The sequence below is a fragment of the Phascolarctos cinereus genome, unplaced genomic scaffold (assembly GCF_003287225.1).
Source record: "Phascolarctos cinereus isolate Bilbo 61053 unplaced genomic scaffold, phaCin_HiC Scaffold_5;HRSCAF=322, whole genome shotgun sequence".
NCBI lineage: Eukaryota > Metazoa > Chordata > Mammalia > Diprotodontia > Phascolarctidae > Phascolarctos > Phascolarctos cinereus.
In genome coordinates this window covers 280,026,138-280,050,166 of record NW_027555958.1, presented here as the reverse complement: position 1 = coordinate 280,050,166, position 24,029 = coordinate 280,026,138, and the positions used below count along the sequence as shown (strand labels likewise).

Sequence of the window (24,029 nt, the reverse complement as noted above, 5' to 3'; positions counted from 1 at the left end):
GAAGAAAATGGTACTTTGAAATATCTGGCAATCTTAGCTCCTGCCTCTGAAACCCCATTCCAAGTAAACCTTCGAGGCAGAGAAAATATTCAATGTGAGCACCAAGGCTATAATAATGAATTTTTATACCAAAACCAAGTGGCATGTCATTATGTTGGGGTTCTTTAGCTGTTTTTTGGGAGGATGTTGCTCTATGCTGAGCATACAAGACAGAGACCCTGAGAAACCAATGGAAGAGCATTACTTAAGTGGTCACCTTGTAAGTTGTTAACCTGCCCAGCATTCTAACTGGTAGCGTCTCATTTTGAGTAACGAGTCTTGCTAACTAGCTGCTAAATTTTGCTGTTTTTATTTGGCTAAACAATTGCAAGTGCTGTCCATACCTTATAAATTTGTCACTCTTGAAAAATGTTCCATATCTCCAATCCTAGTTATGGTTGTGGCGACAATATTATTTAGAACAGTGAGTGCTTTTGTCCTAAGGTTTGCTTTTAATCTAATGAAGCGAAAAAAATCTAATAAAAGCATGACTTGACTCTTTGTTGCTAGGCAAGTCTCACAGTGGGCACACTGAAAAATACATTGACAATTGTCACTTACCTTATTAGAAGTCATTTTGTTAAATTTCAAGGAGTCATTTGGTACAGGGTTACCCTGAGTTTCCTAGTGTCACTGCATGATAAACTACAGAAATATCATATCTTTTACAACATGTGAAATATAGCAATATACAAGCACTATTTTTTATTTAATTTCTTTATTTTAATATTTTTACTATTATATAACACATTTAGATATGAAGATAGACCAATGAAGAAATTTAAAGCTAGACAGGAGATGTTATGACTTAAGATAGGGCTTACATTGCACTCAAGCTAAATGGATATATTTGGGGAGCCATTCCAAAATTGAATTTACTAGCAGAGGAGATATAATGAGGCAATTTTGAACAAAATGCAATAGAAGAAAATAGCACAAATGGGCAAAGTCTACCCAAGTAAAAAGGCAAGAGAATTTTGGCTGAATCTAGGTTAAACAGAATGAAAAAAAGTAATTTTTCAACTAGGCAGATTTTGTGAGCTTATTTAGCTAGATAATTGTTGCTAGTAACCCTGGACACATAAATCCATAAAAGTAAATATTACCTAGGCAACCTAAGGCAAGAAAGAAGCAAGAATTCTTAATATTGGATCAGAGGAATTAGACTTCACAATGATTTTGTAGAGAGTCTGTTTTGCAGGTTGTGACCTGCACATTCCTCTAATTCATATTATAATGGAGCTATTTTGATTATGTTCCTTAATAACCTTTAATTGCCTATAATCAGGCACAGAGAAATCCATAAATTTCTCTCTAGTCTATCTTAATGATCCCAATTTCACTTTATGTGAATCAATTCTTATTCTAGATGAAGCATCAATGAAATCATGTAACTTTAGCGACAATAAAAATCTGATGCAAGAGATTATAGCGTATATAAAAATCAATACAATACAACAGAGAACACTGAAGGTAGTCACTGATTCAATGTAAGAGTATACTGCAAGTTTTACAATGACATTTCTCTTTTTTCTAGATAATTGAATATATTATAAAAGAAATCATCATGATTATCTTCTCTTCACTCTAAAACAATCCTTGTTCCCATAATTGCTTCTTAATCACTCAATGTGCCATATACAAATATAGCTGTCAAGGATTTTTATCCACTTTTCCCGGATAAAAAAGTTGTTTAGGATAAACTATTTGCAGTAATCATTTAGAATTAGAATTTAGACTTTTTCATAGATCACAAAACAAAACTTCTTTAATCTAAAAACCAAAATGTGAGTCTTCAGTCATTAGAAAAAGTTTGTTCCAATCTACAACTTAGCCTTTGCAATGGTGGCAGATGCAAGGGTCTTATGGAGAATAATATTTTCCTTGGACATAAGACAAAGTTCCAAACCATGTCCATAAATAACCATGAGTACAAATTTTAGCTATCACAGCTATGTTTTAATTCCAAGGATAAAGTAAAAAAAAAAGTCTTATCTGTCACTGCATCTATCAATCCTTAACCTTTCTCTCTATTGTAATTTTGCAATGTGAATCAATGAACATAAACTTTGTTCTTTCTGACCCTTCTCTCTGTCACTACCATGAAGAGAGTGGTTAATGATGGCAATCATGGGTCAAAAAATAGTGGGACCCAAAACATTGGGTTTAAGCCCATGGTGTCAAAGCATAGCAATCACCTCAATCTCTTATCATTACCTTAATCTCACCATTCACATCACTGGAGAACTGAGGGAAAATAGAATGCTCTGAAAAAAAGAAAAAGGCATCTTTCTCCACTTGTCTCAAGGGTCAGTAAAGACAAAAATCATTTTGAACAATCAAGAGTTAATCCAGCAAGGAGAGGTCAGATGATACTTATAAAAGTCTTTTACTATGACTAGTATCTTAGGCACTTTGATAAGCATAAGATAAAGGAGAAAGAATCCTGGGCTTGATGTCAAAATATATAGGTTCAAATTCTGGTTCCAGTATCAACTACCCATAGTCACTAGCAGCAGATACTGATATTTAGCTTCTTTTTCTGTAAAATTGATATAATAATTGTACCATTTTTCCCAGATTGCTATTAAGAAAATGCTTTGTAAATCATAAAGCATTATATAAATGATTTCTAATTATTAATTACTTTACTGTTCGATGACTCATGCATTGGATAACGGCCAGGGACAGTGAAAAAAGATACAGTAAGAACTGTCAGTTTTGTTTCCTAAATACAACATTGCTAATAGACTTCGAAACATTTTGATAGCGAGAGATTATTGGATTTTCTATTAATCATGCTCCTCTTCTATCTTTGTGCCTATCCAGGTTTATAGTAACAAAAACTAACTTTCAAGATCTAGACTGTAATTCTCTTTTCAGGTCATTTCAAGCCATTTGCCTTATTGTGGCTATCTTGAGAAAACTTGGTTGGAGAGAGTAATCCATTTGTAACTGCCACTGCAGGCTACATTTGGGACTCTACTGAGATTCTATTTAGTTGCAGAAGAGCTTTCTGATATGGCGTTTCATTATTCTCATCAGCTGTGGTCTTGGTCATTTCATCTGGATTTTCACTACTGCTAACGATGGCAACTGCACTAAATGACCTTCGTCTAACTTTGGTTTCAGTCATTCCTGATCCTTTGCCTGAGGATGTTTTCCCAAGGTTGTGTAGCTGCTGATCTTTCCAGTCCAATTGCTTGGCACTACAGAAGGGAGCATATACTTCAACACTTCCCTCAAACTGTAAGCAATTTACTTTGTAGTATTTTTTCTTCACCTCTAAAACATCATTGAATCTGTGGCCCCAGAGAATTTCTCGAGGCACATAAGAACTTCTTGACTGGTGGGAAGTTCCAGTGGAATCCCCTGTATAAGTGAATGTCACCAAAATCTCAAAGTTGTCTTTGGCTACTGCTTTTCGATCAAGAGCATACAAAGGGCTCTCATGATCAATTTCATGGACAATGGTCACTGGTGTCACAAGGATGATCTGGTCATTGACCAGCTTTAAGTCCTTAAATCCCATTGTCATCCGTCTTTCACTATCTTCCACATAGCGAAGTAGCTGAGCTCTCACCGTTCCCTCTACTACGTGATTTGGTCGAAAATCGCCAATACGCCACATAAGGCAAAGTTTCCCATCTCTCATGCCTATGAGGGCAAAGTAACTGAATCGGATGGTCTGGGCTCTTTTTCGAGCTGTTGCCATTTTGGCCAAGGCAGCTCCAATGATGAAGGTATTTATGATGCAGCTCAAGATTGACTGAAGTATAACCACAAGGACTGCCACAGAACACTCTTCAGTGACACAGCGAAAGCCATAGCCTATTGTGGTTTGAGTTTCAAGGGAGAATAAGAATGCTCCTGTGAAAGTATGGACATTGTCAACACAAGGTGTAATATTTGGATCATTTAACAAATCTCCATGGTGAAGGGCTATCACCCAAAAGATCAAGCCAAAAATCAGCCAAGAGAGAATGTAAGATAATGAGAATATCACAAACATGTGGCGCCATTTGGTATCCACAAGGGTGGTGAAAATATCAACCATGTAGCTCCCCCATTCTCCAAAAATATGTTTAAAGTATACATTGCAACTCCCATCTTTGTGGAGCAATCGTCTTCTTGCTCTTCGTTTCTCGGTTATGATATTCTCTGGGTGGCAGTTAGTGTACTTGGGCACATTCCCCTCCATGTTCACAATCCGATAGTTGCTGCCGTAATAACTCATTTTGTTCTTATACTCTCAGATCATCAAACAGAGTAATAGTTTGATGTCTTTGCTTTCAGTTAAAACCTAAAAGGAAGATAGAAATAGATTTTTATCCTTCAATTGGCCTCTGTCTAGCAGATCATCATTCCTATTACAATTATAGAATATTATGTAAGCTATAACTCCATTTGAAGGGCATAGAGAGTCAGGATTAATTACACATTTAAGTTCAAGAATCTGACCCAATTTAAAAAAACTAACAACAATAACAAAGCAGACATCCAGTAAGGGAACATAGCAACATTATTTTGCATATATATTATTTTGGGAAACATCATAGTTATTCAGGATGTATTACCCTGAAATACAACTATGCTTTCTCTGACCTGAAATGACTAAAATATTTTGCTTTCCTTTATGGTACAATCCTCTTGTATTCAAAATGCTTGGAAATATTTCTAGCTAGCTACAATTAAGAAGTAATATGATTATTTCAAGATTTTGTCTAAGAGCTCTACAAACTTCCAAAATGCTAAGCTTACATTTGACATTATGCACATTTTTTCCTTATTAGGCAAACCTCTCAAAATTCAGCTGTAAGGGAAAAAAAAATATAGCCCACAAACATGAAGTATTTTCTCCACTCCAGAATACATTGAAACTTACATACAACTGTAGATGGACAGTTTCTATAGCAGATCAAATAGGAATTTTGTCACTTTCCAGCACCTTTTCTGCTCCCACTCTTCCTGAAACTATCTTGCTCCTTGTTTCACTTTCCCTGACAGGGAACTAAGTTACATCTCATTCACAGGGAGCTTGTTTTTCCAAAAATCTACCTCTAGGCGTGTTTGGGAGATTCTGTCTTGAGCCCAGGGGAGGTAAAACCACTCCCAGGTGTCTTTCAGTAAGGTGTAAAATTGCTTTTGCTTTTGTTCCATCACACTCACTCATATTTTGACACTGCCAACTCTTCACTTCCCCTCTGAAAGGGAGGAGAAAATTTTGCCAAAGGGCTAAACACCTTTCTCTCTTAAAGGGAGCATGCCCGATTTGCTCTACTGTCAGACGCTGTGGTTGCTTCTCTACATCTCTCCAAATTTAATTGGTAAAAACTCATCATTCTACTTCCAACTGCCTCTTTCCTCTCACTGGTTCCCAGTGGTCATTTACAATGTCACTGTAGGAAGCATAACTCATTAATAAATTTGGTCCCCCAAATGGAAAACAAGGAGCTTCAAATTTCACATTTGAAAGTGAAAGTAACTATTTTAAAGTAGAAATTTTCTTCAGCTACAAATATCAAGGAAAAAAACACAATAACCCCATGACACCATTCTTAATTTTCTACAGAGTTTTAATTCTGTAGTTATTGCAACTGGGAAATAGTTTGCTACTTTTGATTGTGCTTTGGACCTATCTATGTATGCATGGAGACTTAGGAGGAAGTAAATGGCTATCATCAGGTCCTGGTTGGCAAAGATCATTTTCTAGTGCACAAAATGTTGGGAGTTGTTTGGTTTAACAAGTTCTTATTGAGCACCTAGGGTTCTGAGTGCTCTGAAATGGTTAATGTACCTACCAAAAGGCATCAGTTTACTCCCTTGTCTCAAGATCAGGCCCACTCTACAATAAATACTTTGTTCGATGGAACATTTGTGTGGGATGGACTCTGCTTACATGCTTACAAGCTGAAAATCTTTCCCATGCCAAGAAACCAGTTAGGCACACATTAAAGGTTTGTTTGTTTGTATTTTTCTCCGTATCAGTTTGGAGTAATCATATCATGTCCTTTGTTGGCATTAAAATAAAGTTTTAAAGGGTATATTTGTGCATAAAATATGTGATTAGTTTGCTGTACCAAAAAAAAAAAAACCACAGGTTTCCAAAACGCTTATTGGAATACAGAACTTGGAAATATTCTGGCAAATGTTTTATCTATATCATGAGCTATTAGTTGAAGAAAATTATCCGACCTGAAATTTTGTAGTGATATCATAAAAGAACTAGAAGTGTAATACTATTTTCAAGCCCTGTCCTACTCATTTTTGCCCCAATTACACAATGTGTGAAATTTTTTTTAAAAAAAGTATTATTAAAGACCAATGCAATTTGAACTAAGAAACATATTAAGAATTATAATTATTTTCATCTTGACTGATTCTAACAACCATTCTTTTAGGTGAACCACAAACATCATGAGTTAGAGAGAGCAAAGAAACAATTCATAAATCATGAGTGATTTCTTGACTCTGTTCTTTTATGCCATCAACAGAAGAAGTTCTCTAAAATGGCTTCCCTTTGATATCATTTAGAATTCAGGTGGTATTCAGTAGCAATTCCTTCTGAGCCATTGCACTAACTCATAATGCTGAAACCAAGCTATGTTCTTTTATGGACTTACATTTCACATGTTAGCTGTCAGTTACCATATCTGAACATTTGAATGGTTTCTTTCTAGAATTTGACATTATCGTGGAAATAAGCCAGGACCAAAGGAATTCTGTTCTCTCTTCCTGTGAATGAACCTATTACCCCTTGGCTGTAGTTTTGTTTTTGGAATCACCAGAACATTTTCAAATCTCTTCCCAATAAATAAAATTTTTAGCTATCTTTTCTTTTCACTCCCTGGCTATTTAACTGATAAATGTCCCAATGGACATGTTCAAATGAAAAGATGGATCCTCAGGATCCTATAGCTTAACACAAATTATGCTAAATAAACTAGCCACAAAAAAAAAATTAATGCAAAACAAAAACTAGCAATGCTTGATGACAACCATTTTTCAGGGGGCAAGGTAAGTAAAGAAGATCCTATTGTCAGACTACTCAATACTCAATTTATTGCTATGGGCCTGCCAGATACACATGTGAGATCAATCCAATTTTAAATGTGTTTGCCATTGTATCATTGAGTTGAAGATTGGTTGGTTGGTTTCTTTTGAAGACTTCTGTTACATAAAATTAAATGCTGATTTTTGTTTAAAGCCATCATCTCTAAATTCTATAATTCCTAAATTCTCTAAATTCCAATTCTATATTGTTATCATCGCAATCAAAAAGCATTTTGAAGTACCTAAAGGAATAAAGTTCTCTTCTTTCTCTTTTCTTTGATGCCTTTTGTTTTCTTCATCACATTTATTTCTGAATGTTTCCCTTCCTCTTTCCTACACAGCAAGCTACTCCTTATAGCAAATATTTTGAAAGAGTAAAATGTAGCTCAGAAAATAAAGTAACAGATCAACCATGTCTGACAGATATACGCAATATTATACATCCATGGGACACTAAATTTACAATGGACAGAGGGAGGTGCAATTTCTCAACTCTTCTCTAGGTCCAATAGAACTACAATACACTTTCTTTTATTTTTCGTTATCTTATACCTTGTTATAACATTTTTGTAGATTTCCCCTTTAATTTAGCTTACTTTATAGCAATTCATATGTTTTAATGTGATTCTTTGAATTCTTATGTCATTTCTTGTGACACAATGACATTTAATGGCAGATTCAGGTATCACAATGTTTACCTACTTGCTACCACCAAAAAAAAAAAGTGTTGCTATGGAATATTTCTCTTTGCATGACATGCTTCCTGAGCTCTAGGAATTTGTGGTGTTTATTTTTGTTTAAAAAGTGTTTCCTTTATGGGAACTAGGAGATGAATCAAATAAGTCTGGGAAACCATAGCATATAAACCTACAAAGTATAGAGAGTGCATCATTTCCTTCCCTTCATTCCCCCAATTCCGTTTCTACCCCCCTTCTCCAATTCTGGTTAAAGACTACACCAATGAACTAATTCATTCATTGGAGAAAGAAAAGAAAGTCATTCTTAACTACTCTTTAAGGAGTTGTTATAGGATGACTATGACAAGAATCTAATTCTCAATTAGTGGCATTGAGTTACATTGGCGATTCAGAGAATACTGAAAACATAAAAAAAAACAGTCATTCTGTTTTGCTCTCTCCTCATCAACCCAACTGATACAAAATTTGCAAGAAATGTGTATTTTAGATAAGCTAAATGGAGAATACTTCCAAAACAAAAAATATAAACCATTCTGTGACTATAGTCTGTGATCATCATTTTCTTTTTCTTCCTTTGCTCTTTTCATTCTTTCTCTTTTCCTTTCCTTCCTTCCTTCCTTCCTTCTTTTCTTCTTTCTTTCCCTTCTTTTCCCTTTCCTTTCCTTTCTCTCTCTTTCTCTCTCTCTCTCTCTCTCTCTCTCTCTCTCTCTCTCTCTCTCTCTCTCTCTCTCTCTCTCTCTCTCTCTCTTTGTGTCTCTCTCTTTCTGGCTGACCATCTCACCCAAACTGGAATGCAGTGGCCATTCACAGATCTGACCCCACTGCTGGCTGGTAAGGGAGATTTTGCCTACTCTGTTTCTAACTTGGATTGATTTGTCCCTCCTTAGGCAGGCTTGTGACACCCCTTCTTCTGGGGCCTACCATATTGGTGCTGGAATTAATGTGGATACTCTATCTACTTTAATCCTACTACATATTAGAACTCCTGAGCTCAAGCAATCCACTAGTCTTGGCCTTCTCAGGATTACAACCATGCAATAATCCTTTAAGTGCTCATTCATAACGAGTCTTTTACAGCCTTCATGTTCCTAGAAGGGATTCACAAAGGTGAAAGGAGAATGAAACACTTTGCTGCCAAGGTTTAGGTGGTGTATTATTCAGCAAAAGAGAAGAAGTCTGAAAAGTAAATAGTGGGAGAGCAAAAGGAAAAATGGCTGAAATGCCAAAGAATTTAAATGAAAAAAAAATTCAATTAAAACTCAGAGCACAACCCTAAAAGTAAAATTATGAGCGTTAAGCCATAAAAGATATCATGAAATTGTTTTAAGAAATACCTTGAAAAAAAGGTATATGAATAACTGAAGAAATACACTTTATGACTAAGACCACCAAAGAATATGCTTATTTCTCAGCATCATATGACATGTTCACAAAAAATAGGCCACTTAATAGAGAACAGAGAAATTATAAATATGTGTTTAAAAAACAAATGCTAAACACATCATTTGAATACTATAATGAAATTTTTATGTATTTAATACAGGGAGCACAATTAAAAGACACAGACCTAAATGGAGATTTAAGAATGAAATAATAAACTATGACTGGGACAAAAATAAATCATAGAAAAAATAACTTTATGAAAGACAATAATAATGATAACATGCAAAAATTTTCTAGAGTGAATCTTAAGAAGTTTATGCATACAAACACACATATCGCTGTATAAATGTAGACATTAACAAAATAGAAGAAAAAAGATAAATAAATTATATGTATAAATAAAATTCAAAACCAACCAAAATAATTACAAACCCAAAATAAATACAAAAGAAGCTATCTTGAAAATTGGGAAAGCAATACATAGATTTGAAAGCAAAAAGTCTATAAAAGTGACAAATAGTACTAGAATCTGATTCTAAGACTAACAAAAATGATAAGCTTTTGCCACCTTGACTAAAAATCAGAGAGGAGAAACGTATTTTTGATAAACAAAATAAAATTACAGAAAACTCAGAAGCAATAAAAATAATTATCAGAATCTGCTATACAATTACATGCCAACAAATTTGAGAATTCAAAATAGAAATGATTTACAAAAATATCAAATGCCTCAATTAAAAGGACATCAAATAGAAAACTAAAACAAACCAATTTCTAGAGAAGGAAATTGAACAATCAATAAAGGAACTATGGAAGGAGAGATAAGGAAATTGAATGAGAATTCTATGAATTTTTTGCCTGTAGTATGCAAATTATTCTGAAAAATAAGAAGTAAGGCTCTCTGCCAAAACTTTTTTGTTATTCAAATATGGTATGATCATCCCAAATGAGGAAGTATAAAGCAAAACAATAAGAATATGGTAATATATATTCAAATGTGTTAAATAAAATCCTGGCAAAAAGATTACAGAAATGTACTCAAATATTTAATATGTCTAAGTTGCAGTTATAGCAAGGATATAAGGATGGTTGAGCATTAAGAAAATAATTAAGATAACTAATTATATTAAAATAAAAAAAATCTCAAATCACATGATTATATCAATAGCTGCATAAAAATATTTTGAAAAAACATAATATTTATTTATGCTAACAATTATACAATGTATAAACATAGACTTTATGCCATAGAGGGTTGTATTTTGAGTATGATTAAAAAGCACCTATCTAAAACCAAAAGCCACTTTTATATTTTAAGACTAATAGACTATCCCATGTAATGTAGGAGTAAAGCACAAATGCACCCTTTTCCTCATGTCATTGTACATAGTTCCAGAAATCCACATCCTAGTAAAAATACAAGAAGAACAAAATATAAATATAGGTTAAGAAGAAACAAGCTATCCCTACTTGCTGATAACCTAATGATTTAATTAGAAAATCCTAGATAATCAGCAAAGAAACTAATTAAGACAAACAGTAGCTTCAGCAAAGTTGAAGCCAATATAGGAGATGATAATAGAGAGAACAGCTCAATTAAAAACACTTTCATAATCATAAAATATCTGAGAGTTAATCTACTTAAACATACTTAAGAAATAATGAATAACTTAAGTAGCTTAAGAAATTTTCAGTACTAATTTTTATGCCATGTCAATATAATAAAAATGGCAATATTATAGAAGTTAATTCACAAATTGTATACTATATTAATCAAACTGAGTTAAACTGTGCCTTTCAGAGGCAGACAAAATAATGACAAAATTCACTGGGGGTAGGGGGAGACAAAAGGTCCAGAAAATCAGAGGAAATCATGAAAATGACAGGAACAAAAAACACTAGTCTTTGAAACCTTAGAATACATGGCAAAACAAGAATTAGCCCAACCACTTGGAAGTAGTTTGAAAAATAGAAAGCATATCAATAGAACAGACTCAACAAGTGAGAATGGGAAATAAATGAACTCAACAAATTAGTACTGATAAATCCCAAAATATTAATTACCTAAGAAAAGCTTCTTATTTGACAGGAATTGCTAGATAAACTGGAATGCTGTAGAAAAAAAGTAAACTTAGAACAACATCTTACATCATGTACCACAATAAATTCAAAAATAGATGTCACTAATAGTAAGATCATGACATTTTGAAAAATTAGAAAAGAAGGAGATTATACAATTTTTATAGGTTCTGGTATATGAGAAGTCTTCTCTACAAAGAAATAATGTTGATTATAAGAGATAATATATATGTGTGTCCCATATACATATAAATACATGTATGTAATTTTATAACATCAAATTTAACCCATTTACATGAATAAAATTAATGTAACAAGTATAAGAAGGGAGGCAGTCAATGGGGAAGATGCCTTTTTATCAAATATCTCTGATAATGGTCTGATATCCAAGAAATATAAAGAACCAATAGAAATAGAGGGGGGGAAACATTCCCCAGTAGATAAAATGGTTGGAAAAAAATAAGCAAAAATATTTTCAGAATATGAATATACAATATAATAATACAGAATATAGTATAATATAAATATAAAATATAATAAATATATGGTAAAATAATATAATAAAATATAACACTAATTATACAAAATATATATTATGTAATTCCAGAATGATTATGCTGCATAATATATCACTATATTCATCAAAATTCAGCACTACCACAATGGAAACAAGACTGCAAGGGTCCACTAGCAGCAGAGAAATCCCCAAAAGAATGTTTTGGGTGCATGTTTTTGAATCTGATGGAAATGTCCAGATCTTATAGGCTTGCCTGGTTTTGTTCTGACAATGAGTGTGCTATGTAGCCTTGAATGAAAAAGACTTCCATTTTTTTAAAAAAATGTCTTTTTTCTAATATTCTATATTCTATTCTCCATATTGACTTGTCCTTGACAAGTGGTTTTCTCCTTCCTCTATAGGAATAGTTAGCAACTTAACACAACAACAATAATAACAACATTTCTTCTCATCCAGCTTCAAGAAACATATGCCAAACTAGAGATGAATCAATAACAAGCTCTCTGTGTGTCGTCTTTCTGAAAGTTATTGTATATTTTCTGAGGATTAGTTAACCTGTTTTGTTGCAATAGTTTGTTAGTTCTTGACACTTCTGTTTCTTTTTCTTTTCTTTTCTCTTTTTCTCATTTTTGACCAGTCATTGCTATATGCTTAGTGCATTTGATCCTCTTTCATTCTTAATTTGAATGATCATTGAGATGCTTGATTTCCCCATAGCAATGGCTACAATGATATCTAACCATCATTGAAGTGTGTGCTCTTTGATTGCTACAGCTTTTCATTTCTCTTTAGAAAAATAGCCTTTCTTAAAACATCACAGAACTAAAAATATAACAGAAGAGAATAATGAAACAAATTTCTGTCCCTCGGTTCTTTGTCGTTGAGATTACCTTCTCTCTACTCTGTATATTTTGTATGCACCTAATTATTTATATTTCATCTCCCTGATTAGATCGTAAGCCCTTTGGAAGAGGAGCAGACATTGTTTTTGCCTTTCTTCATATCTCCAGAACTTATCATAGTGTCCTACACATAGTAAACATTAAATAAATGCTGCTTGAATGAGTCACTACATGAATGGCAGTCAGTCAACTGGCACTTATTAAGTATCTCTCTGTGTTAGGCATTGTCTAAGTGGGGTTATAAAATATTTCTGTCCCATTAGAAATGAGGAATATGAAAAATGGAGCAAAGCTTGGGAAGAATTATATGAACTGATTCAAAGTGAAGTAAAGAGAAACAGGAAAAGAAGATACATGTCTTTTTTTGTTCATTTATTTTCAGCCATGTTTGACTCTTCGTGACCCCAGTAGGGGTTTTCTTGGCAAAGACACTGGAGTGTTACACTATTTCCTTCTCCAGTTCATTTTACAAATGAGGAAACTGAAACAAGTAGGATTTAATTACTTGCTGAGGGTTACACAGCTAGTAAATGTCTGGGGCCAGATTTGAACTCAAGATGAATCTCCCTGACTCCAGGCCCAGCACTCTATCCACTTCACCATCTAGCGGCCCTTATGTAAATATAAAGAAAAACAAAATGAATTCTTGAAACTGAAATTCTGTGAAACAATAATTACCAGTGTTGACCCCAAAGAAGAGATATACCTCCTTCCAGATTCTTTGTAAAAGTGGAGTACTATGGCTGTGCAATTCTGGATGTTTGTTGTTCAAACATGTGTAGCTCATCAGGTTTTTGTAACTACTTTCCCTTCTTTCTCTTTCTTTATCATATTGGATGGCTCTCTAGGAGGTAAAGAAGGGAGAGGAGGAGCAGGAAGAAGAGGAGGAGGAGAAAGAGAGAAAAAACACTGGAAAAAATGGGTGATTAAAAACAAAGGATCTCAATAATTTTTAAAAATGTTTCAATAAAATTAAAACTAAAAGAATACAGTCTTTCAAACTTTTGATTAAGATATAGATGATGATCTTTTGACTTTGTAAGCCACAAGGAAGTTAGGTGGCGTAGTGAATATTGAGTGCTGGAGTCAGAGATGCTACCTGGCTTTAAATCCCAGCTAAAACATTTATTAGCTGTGTGAACCTGAGAAAGTCACTTAATCTTGCTGGGCCTCAGTTTTTCATGTATAAAATGAGGTGTTTGGATTCAATGTACTGCAAGGTCCTATCTAGCTCTATATATGTCATCTTATGACTTCAAATACAATTAATTTATTTAAAAGACCTGACATTTTCAAGGGAAAAAATGCGATGCAAATGGCCTTGATGGGCATTACTGAACATAATTCATACCTTAATATAAATTAATTTAATCAGAGTTAAGAGACCTGAATTTTAAAAATTTCTCTGAAAACTATTAGGTGTGTGAATATGTTCAAGTCACTTGATCTTTCTTAGGTCCATTTCAATGCAATAAGTATCATGTGTGTGGGTGCACCACATGTACCTAATATGTCCCAGGTACTATACAATGTGCTCAAGTTATAAAGACAAAAAACAAAATTATCCTTGCTCCAAATAAATACATTCAACTTCTCATTAGTCTCTTACCTTATAATAAGACCCTGATTTTCCAAACTGATTCTATCAGAAAAAAAGCATTCCAAGAAACTCTATTCCAACTTCTGTAAAGTCCCTTATCCTTCTAAAATCAATGACTTTGTGTTTTTGAGGTGCAATCAATCCTATGTAATTTGGTAAGTAGGTAGGTTGCACAGTAGATAGAATGTCAGGCTTACAATCTAGAATTCATGACCCTCAAATGGGGTCATGAGGAGTTGGACATGACTGAAAATGACTAAGCAACAACAATCATTTGGTGAGCAAGGTAGGAGTGATGACATATTGACACCTCCCAAAAGTTTTTGTTTAATTATTAGCTGATATTCATGAAATATCAAATGTATGGGAGATATGAAAACTGGAAGGAAGACATGGTCCCTGACATAAACTGGGTACATGAGATCAATACATGCAAGTTAAATAATGTTACAAGAGACAAATAATAGCTTTTTATTGTCCCCCAGTCCCTCATCCTAAATTCAATCTCATCTATCTTCTGCAAAATGGGGGAATCAGAAGAAAGGAAAGGAACAACCTCTGTGAATGCCTATGTCACCAATGTTACTTAGAAAGTCAAGACATGCGATTTTTACTCCTCAGTTTCTCTATTTTCATCAGAAGGAGGTGTGAATATATTAGCTTATCAATTACCTTGGTTTACTTCCAGCAAAATGTCAGTGGAGAATAAATTAACATGCATTTGTTAAATTCCCATTTTGTTCCAAGTGAGATACATACATACATACATACATACATACATACATACATACATTATATGTGTGTTTACATATATATATGTATATAATATGTGTGTGTATATATATATATACACATATATATGTATATATATATATATATATATATATATATGGAGAGAGAGAGAGAGAGAGAGAGAGAGAGAGAGAGAGAGAGAGAGAGAGAGAGAGAGAGAGAGGTGGAGGAAGGGAGGAAGAGAGAGAGACAGAGACAGAGACAGAAAGACAGAGCGAATCACTAACAAGAGGATGAATAACTGCATGCCCCCACCTGAATTATAAGAGATAATGCTTGAACCAAACCTTGAAGGGGGCTAGTGATGATCAGGAAGAACACTCCAAGCTTAGAAGACAACTCACCCAAAGTCATAATAGTAGTAGATAGAAAGTTGTGTACCTGGTACAGCAGATAGGCCAATTTGGTTAATATTTGTAATATCTGAGGGAATAATCTGTAGGGGTCCAGAAAAGACAGACTGATGGTATATTGTTAAGATCTTTAAATGCCAAACATAGGAATTCATATTTTATTCTAGCTGAATAGAGAGTCACTAAAACTTCTTGAGAAAGTGAATGCCATGGATAAACCTGTGCTTTAATCATTTAAATTTGGCAGCAATTTGGAAGAGTAGCGTGAGAGAGCAGGGGAAGTTAGGTGTCTATTGCAATTTTCCATAATAGAAATGAAGACCTAAACTAAGGTAGTTTTGATACAAACAGAAAAAATAGAATGTATGGAAGAGATATGGGGTGGGGGGAAGGATAAGATGTGGCAACCAATTGGATATGGGAAGTGATTAAGAGTGAAGGCTTGAAGATGAGTCCTAGGATGAAAACCGCAGTATCCTTGCAGAAATAAGGAAATTAGAATGAATCATGTTAGCAGAAAAGATAATGCATTTTGTTCTGACATGCTGACTTTGAGATACCAATGAGTGATCCCAGCGGAGATGCCCAGCACAAAGTTGAAGATGTCGTCTGAAGCCGAGAAAAGTGATAAAAAGTTAGATACATATGTAGGAGTTACTTGATAGCTAACTCTTTGAGACTTGTTGAGATCATCAAGAAAGGGATTATAGATAGAGGAAAGAGCTCTGAACAGAACTCTGTTCTATATATTCACACATGATTATTTCAATGGACACAGAGGAAAATTTTGACAAAACACAATTCCCATTTCTAAAGAAAAAGGCAAAAGTATTAAAAGGGTAAATATTATCTATAAAAAACATGAGTCATGATTTTATGTAATTTAAACTAGAATATTTTCCTTTAAAATCAGGAGTAAATCAATGATATCCATTTTCAATACTAGCATTTGAGACAATACTAGAAATTCTAGCTATAGTAACAAAAGAAGAAAAAGAAATTGAGTTAGCATAGGGAAAGAGGAAATAAAAGTACTGATCTTTTCATCTAATGATTTGTTTAGAAAACGCAAAAGTAAACTAAAAATTAATTCAAATAACAATTTCAATAAAGCTGTATGACATATAATAAATCCACATGAATCGGCATATTACAACCCTAATGCCCTCCAAAAATCCAATCAGGAGGAAATAGAGAAAATCCACTGAAAATTACTGTAGTATTATCCATAAAATACTTGAAAATTATTCTACCAAAGTACATAGGAACTATAAAAATACAATTATAAAACACTTTTTTAATAGAATTTTTAAAAATACTGTAATGGTAAAAATCAGTTACTCATAAGCTGATATAGTAAAAATGACACTATTTTCCTAAAATAATTTGCTTAATCAGTGACATAATAAACAACTAAAGAATTACTGTATAAAGACAGAAAAAAATATAAAAGAGGGAAACAAAATACATCTGGCAGAGTAAAAGCTAAAATATGTCAATGGAAACAATGAAAAAAGGGAAGGAAGCAATACTAAATCTCAAACTACATTACTAAGCTGTAGTAATCTTCAAAGTAGTAATCCTCAAAAGTATTTAGTATTGATTTAAAAAGAAAGCAACATAACTTTGAGGATCTATAGCAACTTAGGCCTATTTCATAGCTAACTAAATCATGACTTGCCAGAATGCTTGTTACATAAAAACCTGATTCAAAGATTAAGAAAAAAAAAACTCATTCTGTAATAGATAAATGATCAAGGGGTGAGGACAGATAGTTTTCAAAAGAAGAAATCCAAGCTACCAATAAGCATAGGAGGAAAAATACATCACGTAATTATTATCTAGACAAATGAATATTTAAACAACTCTGAGGTTTCACCTTATATCTATCAGATTGGCAAAGGTGACAAAAAAGAAAAATGAAAAATATTGGAAGAGCAGTGGAAAAACAGGCACATTAATGCACTGATGGGTGGAGCTATAAATTGGAAAAGGAAGAAGCATTTATATATAGTACTTAATATGTGCAAAATGCTTTACAAATATTATCTCATTTGACTTTCACAATAACCTTGGAGATATATATGTATGTATGTATATAAACACATTTGCACATATACACATATGTTTATCCATTAGTAAGTACTAATATATACACACACACACACACACATACAGATACACATACACACGTATACATACACATGAATATAAATACAGTATATTATATGTAGGATATTTGTTGTTCAATTGTTCAGTTGTGTATGACCTTCGTGACCCTGAGGATCATAGCACGCCAACACTGTCCATGGGGTTTTCTTGGCAAGGATACTGGAGTGCTTTTCCATTTCCCTCTCCAGTGGATTAAGGCAAACAGAGGTTAAGTGATTTGCCCAGGATCACACAGTTATTAAGAGTCTAAGTTCAGATTTGAATTTAGGTCCTCCTGACTCCAGGCCACAGCATGAGCCACTCAGCTGCTTCTCTCTGTTTCTCTGTCTCTATCTCTCTTTGTCCGTCTCTCTCAGAGCAGAAAATAAAGCATGCTATTCACCTGACAGAGAAGTGATGGACTCAAGATGTGGAATAAGACATACATTTTGGTGCATGACCAATGTGAGAAATTATTTTGTTTACTATTCAGATTTGTTATAAGGATTTTTGTATTGTTTTGTTTTCTTTTTAAATTGAAGGGAAGGTAGAGAAAAGAGCTAGGGTCCCCATCCCGCCCCCAAAAAAAAGAACAGAAAAAAATCACCAACAAGCAGGACAGTTTTTAAAATTAAATGCTTATTATGAACTTTATTTTTCTCGAGGCAATTGGGTTTAAGTGACTTGCCCAGGGTCACACAGCTAGTAAGTGTGATGTGTCTGAGACCAGATTTGAGCTCAGATCCTCCTGACTCCAGGGCTGGTGCTCTATTCACTGCCCCACCCAGCCGCCCCCTATTATTAACTTTTGAAAAATGACCTCTATCTAATAAATTCGCCATATAACATGCAATCCCCTCCATTTTTCTATGCCTTATATAGGAATGATCAATTTAATTTATATTTATTAAATTAATATTTTTAAAAGAAGCATAATAAAGACTGAATAAACATAACTGGGGCACAAATAGGAAAAAGTGAAGTGAACGGGCATGTATTATGCCCCTACTATGTATCAGACACTATGCTAACTGCTTTACAAATATTATCTCATTTGAACTTCACAAGAACCCTGTGAGATAAGTGCTATTATCATCTCCATTTAACTGTTGAGGAAATTGAGGCAGAGGAAGGTTTAGTGACTTTCCCAGGGTCACACAGCTAAAAGTGTATAATGTCAGATTTGAACTTAGGTCTTCCTCCCTTCAGGCCCAGCACTCTATACACTGCATCACTATACACTGATAAACAGTAGATTTGTCATTGGCAAGGAAGAGAACCATTTTTTCTTCTAAAACTAAAGCAACAGAAGAAGGAATTATAAATAATGTTAAGTTGATTTGAAGTGTGAATCTGGTGAAGGAAGAGATCTCTGGAGTGAAATGTAAATTGAAGTTCTCTGCTGAGGAAAGGGGAAGTATAAGGCCTAAGTGACTTGAGAAGAGAAGGGAAGGTTTGACATAAATATTGTAGGAGTGTGATAGAGCCAATCAGGAAAAAGTGCAAAGACTGAGGAAGCAGAAGTGCTTAGTTTATCCCAGTTTATACACACACACATACATATGTGTGTATGTGTATATACATATACGTGCATACACATATACATATATGTACATATGTGTGTATACATATATATGTATGTATCACTTCATATTTGTAAGCACTTCCAGGCAGCATAGTTGTGTGACTTCTGTCATTCTAAGTCATTCTAAATGTCATTCTAAAGGATAGGAGCAGAATTAGAGAAAGAGTATGATGGAATTTCATCCTCTAGAATAATTTTACATTTATGAATATAATAAAAATTTTTTAAAAATGTGAAAGCCATTCTTAGGGTTATAGTTTGAGGGCCACCATCTGAGGAATAGTTCAAACTTTGCATATCCCTTCAACTTTTTAGGAGAACCACACTTGATATTATAACACTGTCTAAAGGCTAACAAATATAGCAATACTGATTTCATGAATAAAGAAATCTGAGAGATAATAATATCAGGGCAAAATTGATGTCTTATTTCCAGATCTCCATATCTTAACCATAAATAGAATCGTAAATTTAGAGCAATAAGGACCTTAGAGGTCACCTCCTAGAATGTAAGCTTCCCAATTATACTGAAATTTAGAGAAATTAATTGACTTGCTCAAGGTCACATACATAAAAAATAGCAAAGCTAAGGCTCAAACCCACTTCCTTTGTCTCCAGATCCAACACCCTATATTATACCAGGTCAATTCAGAATATAATCGGAATGTTCCTATTTCTGTAGTTAATAGAATCCAGTCAGTTTTGAATGATGATTCATTCAGTATTTCATTTGTAAATTTTTTAAATGTAATCTATGGTTTCATACAATTTTGAAAAGATAAAATTAAATTGTAAAGAAAACAGATTAGAAGAAATTTTACTGAGTGCATTAGGAATCAGAAAATACACTGTTTCAAGCACTGATTTTGGACTTGGTATCAGTTTCCTATTACTCAGTGGGGGAAGGGATGCACAAAAGATCTCCAACATCACCTATTTTCAAAAAAATTATGTAACACTAGATGCTTTTTCACATGAAAGCAAGAGGAAATAATGAAACATGAAGACTTGAAACTTGAAAGCACTTTCATAAAGGATTTTCTTTCAAACTAATTTTTTTTTTATTAGTTTCCTATTCTTCCATGCAATGGAAAGACACATGGCAAATGTAAGCAGACTGAAGCATATTGCCAATGATTGCTTGTGCCAGAGGTTGTGTAAAAAGCATCAACAAGACAAAAATGCCTAGAAAAAGAGACAAGCCAGTCATGTAATAAAAATGGGGGATAACAAATGAATAGCCTAAGTACTTCACTAATATTCAAGAAATATTAGGACAATAATCAGAAGTTCCCCCAGCATGTAGTATGAATTACTTTTGGAGGACTGATGGACATGTATGGGTGAGAATGAGACAGGATGAGGGAACTTGGAAAGACTGAGATTCAAATGATTGAGGAGTACTCTCATGAAAGAGATAGTGGATTCAACAAAGTTGTATCATTCTTCTACTAAAACCCTACTACGATGCCTCACTCTAAAGATAATCTTACTTCATTAAAGGTTATTTCAGTGTTCCATTAGTTTTGGGAGGTCTTTCCAAGATAAAAGGGCTTCAAACATAGGTCTATAAAGGGGTGTCACTTAAGGAACAATTCAACTAAATTAAAAAAAAAAGGTAATCACCATTATGTTGGCCACCTGGTTATAACTTTTTTCAAGCATTTCATGCTTAGGATGTATATATTGGTGGATATAGGTGGAACCTACACTGATGAAAAAAATGTAGATCACAGTTTTACATGAAACAAAACATACCCTTGAAGTAAGATTCTCACTCCACTCACACATCAGTCAAAATGAAGTTCTGATGGTTAGAATTTTTAAATGAATTGATTTTTTCATTCTCCTCAAAGTATCAGTCTTAAACTGTGTTCCCCTCTATCTCATGAAATCTTCTTGACTATTGTCTATATTGAGAATACGGAAATCATTTGACTCTTACTCCCTCAACTTCCTTTTCCTCTGCCTCAAAATTTCTCATTTTCTTCACTTGTGTTTTTCTCCCACATCTAAGAGGAAGAAGTACATACATCCTTGTTCAGGACTAACTACTACACCTAATGAATAGATCTCTCATCCCTTGAGGATCTTGCCTTCTTGATAGAATGATAGCTATAGTAATCAGAAGATAACAAAGTGATATAACAGTAGATGAATAGTATTAATAGGTAAATAAAGGAAGTTGTTGTTGTTGTTGTTGTTATTGTTGTTTAGTTTTCCTCTTGGGTAGACCTCGACATATTTTTAGACAGATAGGGCAGGAGTCAATTCAATTCAGTATACATTTATTAAGCACCTACTATGTGCTAGGCACTGTTCTGAGCACTGGTGATACAAATAAGGGGGGAAAAAGAGTCGCTGTCTTCAAAGAGTTTATAATCTAACAGGAGAGGACAGTACACAAATGGAGGCTGGAAAGGAGTGGGGTGGGGGTCGTGCCATGTTGTTCAGATCAAGCAGAACTACAGATGGAAAGTGGAGATGCAAAGTTCTGTGATTTGGATGGAGTTTAGTGCTCCACTTTCTAGACTCCAGAATCACTGTAAAGGCATCAGTTGACCACCCAACTGACCACCAACCCCATGGTTTTTAGTCTTCTATCAGCTCCGAATCATGTAACCCTGTGTTCTCTCATCTTGTCAGTCTTGTAGGTCCCATTCCCATAGCACCAGTTTCTGTGGTCCACCTTTTCTTTAACATTCCTAGGATTTAGGAAAATAAAGCAAACAAACATTTCTGAGCTTTCCCTGGCTACAACCTCTCCCTAGAATTCCCATTCTCTTCTATCTCACCAGAGCAGCAGGAGTTGTGTCAGGTTTTTTTTGTTTTGTTTTGGTTTTTTGTTGTGGTTTTTGTTTTTAGGCAATTGGGCTTAAGTGATTTGCCCAGAGTCACACAGCTAGTAAGTGTCAAGTGTTTGGTCTGAGGTCAGATTTGAACTCAGGACATCCTGGCTTCAGGGCCCATGCTCTATCCACTGCACCACCTAGCTGCCCCATGGGTTGTGTCAGTTTTCACCTTCATATCCATAGTGTCTAGCACACTAACTTGCTTATAGTAGTTGGTTAAAAATGTGTGATGAAGTACAGCTGGGGAATTGATCAGGATATCACTGAATAATAGATATCCAAATCAGTTGATGAACTTGCTGAATGTAAGGAGCAGGTAAAAGATACAACAAGGTATAAAGGTATAAAGAAATGTTTATATTTTGTTGCCCTTTTATGAGGTGCGAAGAAATTCTTCAAATAAACCTAATAGAATTAGAGGGCACCAGAGGGCCCAGTAGGCAGATTTGTAGTGAGACACTGTGGGGGTACAGTTGAGGCTCTCCTAGATACTTCTCTCTATTTCCCCAGTCACTATGTTCTCTGTGCTCACTGGGGAGAAAGATGCAGTTTAGTATGCAAAAAGTACACAAGATGGTCTGTAATGAATTCTCTTTTTCGCTCTGTTAGTGATCTCCAGATACTAATCTCTTTTGTAGACCTGGTCCTTTTGTCTAATATATTGTAAGGGTTTTAATGTTTGGTAAAATGAAAGGATAAATGTGAAATAACACGAAGTAGGATAATTTCAGTTTGTCAAGCGTTTTGAAATTTGTTGTGATTAATGGAAAGTCCCTAGGCAGAAACTGTATGATTCTGGATTTGTAAGTTAAGCACAGGACCAACAACAACAACAACAACAACAACAAAAGGAGAAAAAGTTCTCTGGAAAAATGAACACTGAAGCTTTAAAACAATAATTTCCTCATGTTAGTAGCCTAAAAGAAGTTAAGACATAGAATTATGCAAAAGTATTAATAAAGCCATGCTGCTGTGACATTTAAACATAAAAAAAGAATTAAAGTACAGCTAGCTATGGGCAGGCTAACAGCTTAACTATTCCCCTGGTGACCCTTTAAAAACAAGAAATACTTTCTAGGGAGTTCATCAAGGCAGAAGAAAAAAAAATTCTGAGGAATTTGAGCTCCTGAAGTAAAAAGAAAAAAAAAAGACTCAACCATGGAAGAAACCAGATTATTTGTGAACCTGGAGATATTTAATGAGGAAGTTGGCCACTAACAGTAAGATATAGACACTCTGCACAACACACCCAAAGTCCAACTTGGCTACATTTCTAAGTTTCAATTTCCTTATCTATAGATACCTTCCAATCTCACAGGTTTTACTGTAAGGATAACTTTGTTATAGTGAAAAGAGCATTTTACTTGAAGTAAATAGGAAACCTCTGTTTGAGTCCTAGTTCTAATATTGTATGACCTTGTCTTTACCTTCCTGAGCCACAGTTTCCAGAACTGTAAAAATGAAGCTATTTTGGACTGCTAAGTGGATAGAGCACTGGCCATGAAGGCAGAGGACCTAAGTTCAATCTGGCCTTAGACATTTATACACTCAGGCATGACCCTGGGCAAGTCATTTAACCCTGATTGCCTCTAGAAAAAAGTAAAATATCTATATTATATATTCTTAAAGTGTTATTGTAACACAGTATTTTGAAAGAGTTGAAACTTCAGTTTTACCTATGAAAAATGCTAGCTTGTGTGATCCAAGTAGTGCTCAAAGATGCTATAAATTGTAGATGTGCTGACCTGCTTTGGTAGCAGGGGTGGGGGCCTGCAGCATTGAGGCCACATGTGACCTTTCAAGTCCATGTGCGGGCCTTTTGACTGAGTCCAAGTTTTGCCAAACAAATTCTTTTATTAAGGGGATTTGTTCTGTGAAGTTTGCATTCAGTCAAAGAACTGCACTTGAGGACCTAAAGGGCCACACGCCACCTCAGGGCCACAGGTTCCCTACCCCTGGACTATAAAGTTTCCTCCCCAGGAGCTTTCTATACCAATGGAAAAACAGGTTTAGCTCTAATCTTCT

The 24,029-nt window shown here is 34.4% G+C and overlaps 1 protein-coding gene across 3 annotated transcripts in view; it reads right to left on the bottom strand.

The window, feature by feature from the left end:
- Positions 1–738: 738 nt before the first annotated feature.
- Positions 739–24,029, bottom strand: part of KCNJ16 (potassium inwardly rectifying channel subfamily J member 16) — a 77,041-nt gene continuing 53,750 nt past the window's right edge. For 2 of the 3 annotated variants that reach the window (XM_021002617.2, XM_021002618.2), the window contains exon 2: positions 739–4,342. In XM_021002617.2, the coding sequence (XP_020858276.1) occupies positions 3,008–4,276 (1,269 nt within the window). In that variant the 5' untranslated portion in view covers positions 4,277–4,342 and the 3' untranslated portion in view covers positions 739–3,007. Of the gene's footprint in view, positions 4,343–11,237; positions 11,268–24,029 lie in introns of those variants that run through there. The other variant, XM_021002619.2, reaches the window with a different exon arrangement.